Source organism: Wasmannia auropunctata, unplaced genomic scaffold (assembly GCF_000956235.1).
Source record: "Wasmannia auropunctata unplaced genomic scaffold, wasmannia.A_1.0 LD336074.1, whole genome shotgun sequence".
Lineage (NCBI taxonomy): Eukaryota > Metazoa > Arthropoda > Insecta > Hymenoptera > Formicidae > Wasmannia > Wasmannia auropunctata.
In genome coordinates this window covers 4,143,329-4,153,305 of record NW_012026816.1, presented here as the reverse complement: position 1 = coordinate 4,153,305, position 9,977 = coordinate 4,143,329, and the positions used below count along the sequence as shown (strand labels likewise).

General features: G+C 33.7%; 1 protein-coding gene across 5 annotated transcripts; it reads left to right on the top strand.

Moving 5' to 3' along the window:
- Window positions 1–3,271: 3,271 nt before the first annotated feature.
- On the top strand, window positions 3,272–6,241 carry LOC105449704 (tigger transposable element-derived protein 1-like). 5 transcript variants are annotated; one of them, XM_011689079.1, is made up of 5 exons: window positions 3,272–3,385; window positions 3,818–3,962; window positions 4,029–5,457; window positions 5,840–5,983; window positions 6,155–6,241. In XM_011689079.1, the coding sequence occupies exons 3-5, from the start codon at window positions 4,042–4,044 to the stop codon at window positions 6,188–6,190; spliced, it is 1,596 nt and encodes a 531-aa protein (XP_011687381.1). In that variant the 5' UTR covers window positions 3,272–3,385; window positions 3,818–3,962; window positions 4,029–4,041; the 3' UTR covers window positions 6,191–6,241. The 5 variants fall into 5 exon arrangements, with proteins under 5 accessions (XP_011687381.1, XP_011687382.1, XP_011687383.1 ...); XM_011689080.1 differs by lacking the exon at window positions 3,818–3,962; XM_011689081.1 differs by lacking the exon at window positions 3,272–3,385 and having other exon boundaries at window positions 3,517–3,962; window positions 5,843–5,983.
- Window positions 6,242–9,977: the final 3,736 nt, after the last annotated feature.

Genomic DNA, 9,977 nt, shown 5'->3' with positions numbered 1-9,977 from the left:
AGATGTGTATAAGAGACAGCTCTCTCTCTTTCTTTTGTGCTGCATAAATAATAAATTAATTTAAAAATAAATAAAATAAATAAGTTTATTTATCAATTTATTTTTCAATAATGTACAAAAATTATGCACAAATTGTAACACTGCTTTACATTGTTACTAATGTAACAATGACCAAACGTATACTTATTTTTCAATTATTATTTAAGTTAATAATAAAAAAGTTACAAATATTTTAAATCTTAATATTAAATCCATGTCTACATCAAAAATACATATTCTTGAATATTTATAAAGTTAACAGTGCAATTTTTTATCATGGAAACATAAACAATGGACATAACACAAATATATTGGAAACTAAAGGTACAAAATGGATATCCGTAAATAATTTAAAAGTTGAGTCATGTCAATTACCTTGAAATGTTAAGAGTGCATATATATTTTTCTTAGAACAAATAAATGAATAAAAAAATTAAAATTATATTAAAATTGAGAGAAAGTATATTAAATTAAAATAACAATTTTATAAATAATAATGTTTATTTTTAGAAGATTTAAGTTCTATTATAATTTAGCAAAAAGCAGTATGAGATTTCATAAAAAATCTTATTAAAAAAGGAAAAAAATATAGGCCAAAAATATACGCCGGTGACATTTTTTATGTATTTGGTGTATATTTTTTCTGTTTTTAAAAATATTTTTTATGGGATTAAAAAAATATATATGTATACATATACATATATTTTTCTAATATACATATAATAATAATAAAGATAATTTTTTAAATATATTTTTTAGTATACCAAAAAATATATTAAAAAATAAATTTAAAAAATTGTATTTAAAACAAATATGTGTATATTTAGTAATGTAAATTAAAATTTGTAAACAAATATAATTTAATAGCTGAGAAAACTAATAAAAATTTCTCTCTCTCTCTCTCTCTGTTTTTTTGCATGTGTATTGCAATTAAAACTTAGTAATTTGTCATAGTTAATTAATTATATTATATTGTTTTTTTTAGAAAAACGGATGCTAATAATAGAATAAATAGAAAAACGATTGCTAATAATGATACGAACAGGATTATTTCGTCATGTAAACCTGAATAATTATTTTGCAACTCGTCACTTGTTTCCTAAACGCTTGAAACACATTAGTACAGGTAAATACGTTTAACTAAAATGTTAATTTTTAATTATGTACAGAATGTTCTAAATTTTAATGCCAAATGTATGTATATGAATAAAAAAAATGGGTATATAAATTTATAATGGGTATATAAATATATAAGGTTATGTTGGAGTGAAATTCAAAGTATTTCTCCCGCAAGACAATGCGCGTTATGTGTGCGCGTGTGCCGTCGCACTGCTAATTTTGCTTGTTTATACATTCCACGGGAATGGCTCTTCGGTTGATTGGCTTATCGATTTTCTTTGTACCTTACTTATATTATATTCATCATGATTGTTCTGTAATCGGTCCCTCTGTCTCACTCTTGTATCCGCACTCCATAAGTACATTACGTGCGTTCAAGTCGATCTCTTTATACTCCACGTTGTAAAATATATCTTGAATAAAACTATATATATCTTGCATTGAATATCGAAATAAACTTATATTCAAGTCCAACAGGTTATAGACCTAAACTACGAATGAGTGCAAGTCGTGAGTGCGTGTGCCGAAACTAAGTTTCCATGGGCTATATGATATCGGACATAAGACCTCGTTACCAAATTATTTCGTACTCGAACCAGGGACAATGGCGGCAGGTGCAACTGTTACAACGCGTATCGAGGTCCTAACGAAAGAGAATTATGACACATGGAAAATGCAGGTTAAGGTCCTGCTTACGAAGAACGACCTGTGGGAATACGTGAGCGGCGATACCGTACTCCCTCTCCCTGGCAAGGGCGATCCAGCGACGGTTCAAGCGGCCGAAGCAACACGTGCTGCGTTTAGGAAGAACGATAAGAAGGCGAAATCTGATTTAATTTTATCGATTCATCCATCGGAACTCCCGCAAATACGTGGCTGTGAGACCTCGCGTGAGGTATGGCTCAAACTCGAATCCATATATGCTTCGAAGGATGCTTCCCCCGCGAGGAAGGCTGCGCTCCTGAAACAGCTCATGCTACAGCGTTTACAAGAAGAAGGTGATGTACGAGCGCATATGGCGTATTTTTTTGAGGCTGTTGACAAGTTAGCGGCCATGGATGTTGAGATTAATGGTGACCTTTTGTCTATAATGTTATTGTATAGTCTACCGGCTAGTTAGATAATTTCAGAGTAGCTATAGAGTCACGTGATGAGCTTCCTACATCCGAAGCTTTGAAGGTCAAGATTCTCGAGGAGAATGAAGTTCGGCGTCAGGCGAGTGTGGTCGAAGCCGCGAGTGCTCTCGCATTGAATCGAGGTGGTGGCAACGACAGGAGGCGTCCCAAAAGACGCAAAAATAAATTCGTTGGCAGTGAAACAAGGTCCGAGACCCAACAGAAGATACATTACTATACGTGTGGATTCCTTGGCCACACATCACCCGATTGTTCTGAGAAGAAATCGCAACAGCCGCGTGACAAACCGAAGCAGTCGGCGAACGCCGTGGATGATTCCTATGCCGTGTGCTCAATGGCGGCTCCCGATATGAGTACGTCGATGTTAGCATCCGAATTATCATCGTTGCGCCCGTGGATACTACACAGCGGGTGCGCATCACATCTATGTGGTGACGAGAGTAGTTTCGAGATATTGCAAAAATCGTCTGGCGGAAAATTAAAGCTGGCCAGTCAAACCACGACTGAGGTCAAGGGCAAGGGAACGGTGAAGATGTCAGTGGAAAACGATATGTCGTCGAAGCGGATCGGGTTCAATAACACCCCTGCCGAAAATGTTCGATTAAAACCGATTATAAAAAAAGTTTTCCGAATCGATCGGGATTTCTGCACCAAAAATACGGTATCAAAAAAGATTAAAATTATTCAAATCGGATATAAATCACTTTAGATTAGTATCACGGATTAGTATCACGTGATAGGAATCTATGTTAATCCAAACTTCGATGATTGCTCGTACAAAAAAAGCAATTGGTCGATCCAAAATTTACTGATTGATATATGAATATATCATGTCAAAATTAATTATATAGTTCAACTAACAATAAAATTTCATATACAGGGTGTCTCGTACTCAATGGTACAGCGCTTGTGGGGAGGTAGTGTGGACCAAACTGAACAAAAAAGTCCTCTACCATTTTGCGATCTTCGCAATAGTTTTCGAGATATTAATATATAAAGCTCGTCGAATCTGAACGCGCGGCGCGATACGGGGGTAATCCATTGCCGTGCGCTTGACAATCAGTTACCCCCACCACGCGCCGCCCACTAGGGTAAGTGTCCCTATTAGTGTGCCTGTCCCTATTAGTGTGCTTTTATATTTAAATAAATAATAAAAATAAACTGGTACAAATAAATAAACAAAGTATTTTTTTTAAATAAGTTAAAGTATTAACGTGTATAATACCAAAGATTATATTCAATTTTTTAACTCTTAAAGTATAATAAATATTTTTTAAATGGTGCATACCACAATTTAGAGGAATTAACTCGAATGTCTTAGCAAAAACGATAAGAAACGCTTACTCAATTAAAGTGAATAAATTGATTATTAACATTATTTACATCATGTGAAATGTAAATTATATCATAAATTGGTTTAATTTAATAAAATAGTAAAGTACATAAGTACTTTATAAATGTTTTATGTTATTTATTATATGCGTCCAGTAATACCGCAAGATTTTAAGGCTTGTCCCTATTAGTGTGCTCTCCTGTTTTCACTGTCAGCCGGCTGACTCGGCTAACCCATAACCTAATGTGAAATGGTCGTGATGTGACACGCATTATTGAAATTGTAAACCGCGTGAATCTCTTTGGATGTGACAGTGCATTGTACACATTGAAATTGTAAGTATATCGAACTAAAATGATTAATGCAATATTAGCTTAGCTTACATCTATTATCTGTTTCAGTAATTACGTTAAAATGAACAGCAAGTATAAGCGTATAGTATATGATAAAGAGGTGATGGATAAAGCTATAGAAGCAGTAAAATCAGGAACACCGATAAATACTGCCAGCAAATTATATAAGGTTCCACGATCATCTCTTCATAGCAAGATTATAAAAAAATATAATCATGAAAAGACTGGACCAGGTACCGTATTAACTTCGGAAGAAGAAAATAATCTTGTGCAGTGGATTCTCCATATGTGTTCTGTTGGCTGTCCAGTAAATAAAGATCATTTAATCAATAGTGTGGCGGTATTAATAAAAAAATTAAATAAACAGACTCCTTTCATTGATGGACGACCAGGTCGTCACTGGTACGAAGGCTTCCTTCGTCGACATCCACTGCTGAGAAAGAGAATTAGTGAGAATGTTTCGCTCTCTAGAGCCTTAGTTAGTGAAGAGTCTGTTAGAAAGTGGTTTAAAGATGTTGGATATTATTTAAAAGAAAAGAATCTTGAAAATATTGATAGTTCCAGAATTTTTAATACAGACGAAACAGCTTTGTTATTGAATCCTAAAGCAGGCTCTGTGTTGGCAAGAAAAGGATCTAAAAATGTTTACAACATAGTAAATAACAATGAAAAAGAAAATCTGACAGTATTAATTACCGGCAATGCTGCAGGTCAGTTGGCTCCAACGTTGGTTGTGTTTAATTACAAGCGAGTACCTAATCCTATTTATAGTACTCTACCACAAGAATTTCATGTTGGCAAATCCGAAAAGGGATGGATGACTGCAATGCTCTTTTATGAATATATAGCTAATAAATTTTTGCCTTGGATTGTTGCAAATAATATCCAGTTACCAGTAATTTTATTTTTGGATGGTCACGTATCCCATCTAACACAACCATTAAGTGAATTCTGCCACACACATCAAATAGTATTAATAAATTTACCACCTAACACAACCCATTTTATGCAACCAATGGATGTTAGTATGTTCTCGCCATTAAAAGACTATTGGAAGAAAGAAGTAAATAATTACAGGATAGAAAAAGAAGTTCTGAGTGTTAGTAAAAAAGATTTTGCACCTTTACTGGAAAAAGTTTTCAATAATATGGATCTTGGAAAAATTTTATCAAATGGTTTTCAAATTTGTGGTTTGCATCCATTCTCTGTTGAAGCAGTAGATTTTACAAAAGTTTTTATTCGATCTAAGAACCAGCCAAATACTGAAACCACTTCAAAAAATGATTTAACAACTCAATTAGTACTCGTCCAATCTATTCAAAAATATATTGACCAATCAACGCTGGAAACATTCAGATCCTGTAAAAATGTGGAAAAATGGGCGGGACCAACTGAAGACAAAAATCTTTTTTATCTCTGGCAAAAAATATTAAATGATTATGATCAGATTGTCGCTGAATGTAATTCTAAGGTCAATGTAAGTAATAAAATTATCATTTAATCCTCTAGATTTTTAATTTTCTCTTTCTTATGTAAATAATAATTGGTAAACAAAAGTCTGTTACAATAAAATTTGATTAATATTGCTGTCAAATAGTAATAAATAAATTTGTTTTTAGATTTTTAAACGGTTACGTTGTTTTCATGAAATTTTATATTGCTTAAATAGGTTATATTTTTCATATAATTACTAATTTTAATTACTTGTAACCTTTTAATTACTACAAATATAATTATTTAAGAGGTAGTAAAATTTCTAAAAATTGTTTTTTTAAAAAGTTACATTGGAGAAAGGTTGATATATCAAATGTTATTAATCGTTAATTTTGATGTAAATATTTAAAATTTGTTTTATATAGCAGAATGAGATGTCTGTGGAATCAGAACAAGTAAACGATGAAGCTGATATTTCTCAAAGTAAACCATACTCACAAATTATGGATAGTGAGGCAAATGTACAGCCGCTGAATGAAATTCTACATGCAGAAGATTCGAATGCAAAAGTAAATTAGAAATTAGTTTTTAAATTGCATAAGAGTATATTGTAAATTTATTACAATTTTTTATTTTCAATTTTTTTTACTTAATTTATAATAAATATACACATGTATACAAAGTAACATAATAAAACATGATCTGTAGTATTATTTACAAATAAATAAGTTTTCTTACAGATGGTTATCTTGCAAGATAATGATCAGAAGAAGTAAATTCTAATATTATTTGTACTTTTTACATGGATGATGACGGAAATGTTAAACTTGAAGAGGACTTTTCACAATTATTACAAGATCGGGTTATTGATGATTCGAATAGCTCTCAATTATTACAAGATCCACTTATTAATGATTCGAACAGCTCTCAATTATTACAAGATCCACTTATTAATGATTCGAACATCTCTCAATTATTACAAGATCCACTTATCAATGATTCGAATAGCTTTAACATTAATAGTAATAATCAAGATGAGAATAAAAACCCTAATATTAATAACGAAAACACGAGTAAAGAGCATCAAGTAGTAAAAGACATTAAGAATTGCAATCAAATAAAAAATGCTGATCAAAGCAATGAAGCAGCTGAAAATATTGATTCAAAAAACTTAAATTCGAAAATACCTTTACAATTTAAGGATTTTATTTTCTGGCCAAAAGAAAATACTTCTAAAAGGACGAAGAGAGCACCCAAAGTAAAAATGCCATCCGTACTATCATCTGAAGAAGGTCTAAAGTGGTATAACGAACAAGAAGAAAAAAAAAGGAAAATTGAAGAGGAGAAAGAACTGAAAAAAAGAATAAGAATTGAAAAAACAAGAATTAAGAAAGAGGAAACAGAAAAAAAGAGACAATTGAAAAAACAGCCAAAGAAGCAAAAAAAAGAATAAACTAATCCAAAGAAAAGTTATAAATAAAAATTTTATTTTTATTTTATGTTTAAATAAAGTCATTTATAAATTTTATTTCTTAAATATATTTTTTTATAATATATTATATATTATATTATATTTTCAAATTTTATATTCTATATTCCATATTCAACTTCTATATTCAAATATACTTATATTATATAAAGCCAATTATAAATTTTTGATTTTTGTTTTATAATACACATTCTAATTCTAATTTGAATTATAAAATTTGAATAAAAAATTATAAAGAAATTTGTAAATTTGTTTATGATACCTATGATGTGATCCTATTATTACACCCAGCTAATCATTTACTTGCAAATTTTGTTTATAATTAACCATCAATCTCATGTAAATTTACAGTCCTGGACAATAAGATTGCAACATATTTTTCAGTGAATTTAATGCGTAAACTCACAAATATGTTATACATAATTAAAATATATAATAATAACATTGTTCTAAATGTTAATACTAACATTAAATTATCATTTATTTAATATTATTTGAGAAAAATTATTATAATGTTAAAAACCATGCGTTCATAAAACTCACTAAAAATAAAGTGTCGCAACCTCATTGTCCACGAGTGTAGTGAAATGAATTAAGAATAGACTCATTAATCGCGGGAATACTAATAAGGGGTACACAAATATACGGACAGGCACAGTAATAGGGGGCACATAAATGTGGACAGCACATAAATTGGGGGGCCCTTAATATGGCCATCGCGCCGTGGAGGGGCACACTAATAGGGACAAAAACATTGTTTTTATTTTTAATAAAATATATTAAAATATTAATATTTTTTACATAAAAAAAATTTCATTAGAAAAAGAAATATTTGAAAAATCGATAGTAACTTTAAACAGACAAATTGAAAGCTATAGTATTTAGTAATTAATTCAGTAATAAACAAATTTTCTTAAAGGCACACTAATAGGGACACTTACCCTAGGCGGAAGGTGCCTGCGGTCCGCGGCGGGCGGAGGTATCTCGCCGCGCATTCAGATTCGACGAGCTTTATATATTAATATCTCGAAAACTATTGCGAAGATCTTTTTGAAGATTTTTTTGTTCAGTTTTGTCCACACTACCTCCCCACAAGCGCTATACCATTGAGTATGAGACACCCTGTATATTTTATTATTCTAAATGTAATACAGAATTAATCGAATCAATAACAAGAAAAAATTTTCAAAATCAAACTCGAATTTAATTTGACGAATGTAAGGATTAATACAACATTTCAACGCACGCATATTATTTCAGGACACAAATGGATTACTTTTTTTTAATCAGTTTTAATCGCATTTTTTCAACAAACGGTCACCCATCGAAGCCACGACTGCCGTCAACGCTGCTTGACTTCTGTGATTGAGAACTGCAGACACTTCGGGATGATCCATGACTACTCGATAATAATAAATACATATCCGTGATGGATAAGATCAATAAAGTTATCAAAAAGATAAAAATATTTTTTTAATAAATGTTTACAATAACATGTATACAATAACATGATAGATAATCGAAATAACGACAGTAAAATACAAATAAGTACAACACCATGTAAAATACTGTATCAAGAGAAGCGATAGCGTTTCATACAAATATATGCAAACAAATTACTACTATACTAATCACAGACAAAATTGGATTTTTATTGCATTCAAGCCGATTTAGTTTATATCCTCAAAATTGGTGAATTTCGAATTACATCGAAGTAGCTAATAAGGGCGATTTCTGGACCAGGAGCTCCGAGGGGTGGTGAGGGGCAGGGTGGTCCGCGGGAAGGGGGAAGCCGCGGGGAGGGGAAAGCCGCTCGGAACGTTCACGGCCTAGGTCCGCGGGGAGAGGGAAGCCGCTGAAAGCCGCTCGGTCAGCTGGCCCGACCGCGGGGACGAGGTCGTGGGTGCGGGATGCGTGGGGAGAGGGGAACCGTGTCGTGGGTCCGCGGGGACGGGGGAACCGCGTCGTAGATGCGCGGGGACGGGGGAACCGCGTCAGTGATGCGGGTGTCGCAGGGAAGAGGGATACCACGTCGGCGATGCGGGTGTCGCGGGGAAGAGGGAACCGCACTCGCGCTCGCCGCAGCCGTCGCCGCTGCCGCCGCCGCCAGTCGCGTCCCTTCCGTTGCGCACGGGCTCCACCGTTCCACCCCGCGCTTATCGCTCGCGGTCCCATCCGTTATCGCACGTACGCGAAGAGAAAGAGGAGAATAAAGAAAATATTATAATTAAAATACTAAAAAATAGTTATTTAAAAATTTATAAATGAATGAAAATAAATGCAATAAATGTTTGAAAAAGTATTTAATGTAATATATGTGATAATGATGTATATGATTTATATTTATATATGATATATAATATATGATAAGTCCGCCAGCCCGTTGCTATCTGCAATAGACAAAAAAGGCATATAATTAAAAAAATGTGTAAAAAGAAGAAAGAAGGAAAATAGCTATGTAAAAAATATTCACGTTAATTGTCGTAACCAACTGTTCTCTCTCGCGGGCTCGCCCCCTCTCGCAGCGAGCTCTCCCGCGATTTCTCTTGCGGGCTCCTCGCGCAGCTGTCCTCCGACGTCTCGCGCGAGTTCACCCTCGGCTGCGGGCTCTCTTGTGCGCTTCTCGGCCTCGGCCTTCCGGTGCATACTTTCCACCCACGCGTCGTCCCTCTCGTCGCTATCCAACATGATACACTCCGAAATTCTCGTGCAAAACAGACAATCTCATTTATGCGTTATGTGTGCAAAGCATAATAAATCATATCCTATTCTGTTGCGGTCGTAACGTAAAAAAGTGTCGTGTCCCATTTCGCGTTCGCGTAGAAGTATTGCCAGCGTTGGTGTGCACTCTGTTAAGGCGATGCTGGAAGGTCGGAAAAATTTGTACGAGGTCGATAAAGCAGACTCTTCAGTGTCAGTGGTATCTCTAAATGAACTTCTTACAATATCTTCTGTCTCGCTCAAACACGTGGAATGTCCTTATCTAACTTATTGAAGTGCCATCTCTTGGAAAATCCGACACTATTGCCAAACGTAATTTTTGCTGTCTTTACCTCAGGCGAGCGTACAAATTA

What these genes read in the sequence shown, in the direction of transcription:
- LOC105449704 (XM_011689080.1), top strand. Translation starts at nt 4,042, where the DNA reads ATGAACAGCAAGTATAAGCGTATAGTATATGATAAAGAGGTGATGGAT. An exon ending in AATGTAATTCTAAGGTCAAT is followed by an intron (nt 5,458 to 5,839) that starts GTAAGTAATAAA and finishes TGTTTTATATAG; the next exon opens with CAGAATGAGATGTCTGTGGA. An exon ending in CAGAAGATTCGAATGCAAAA is followed by an intron (nt 5,984 to 6,154) that starts GTAAATTAGAAA and finishes GTTTTCTTACAG; the next exon opens with ATGGTTATCTTGCAAGATAA.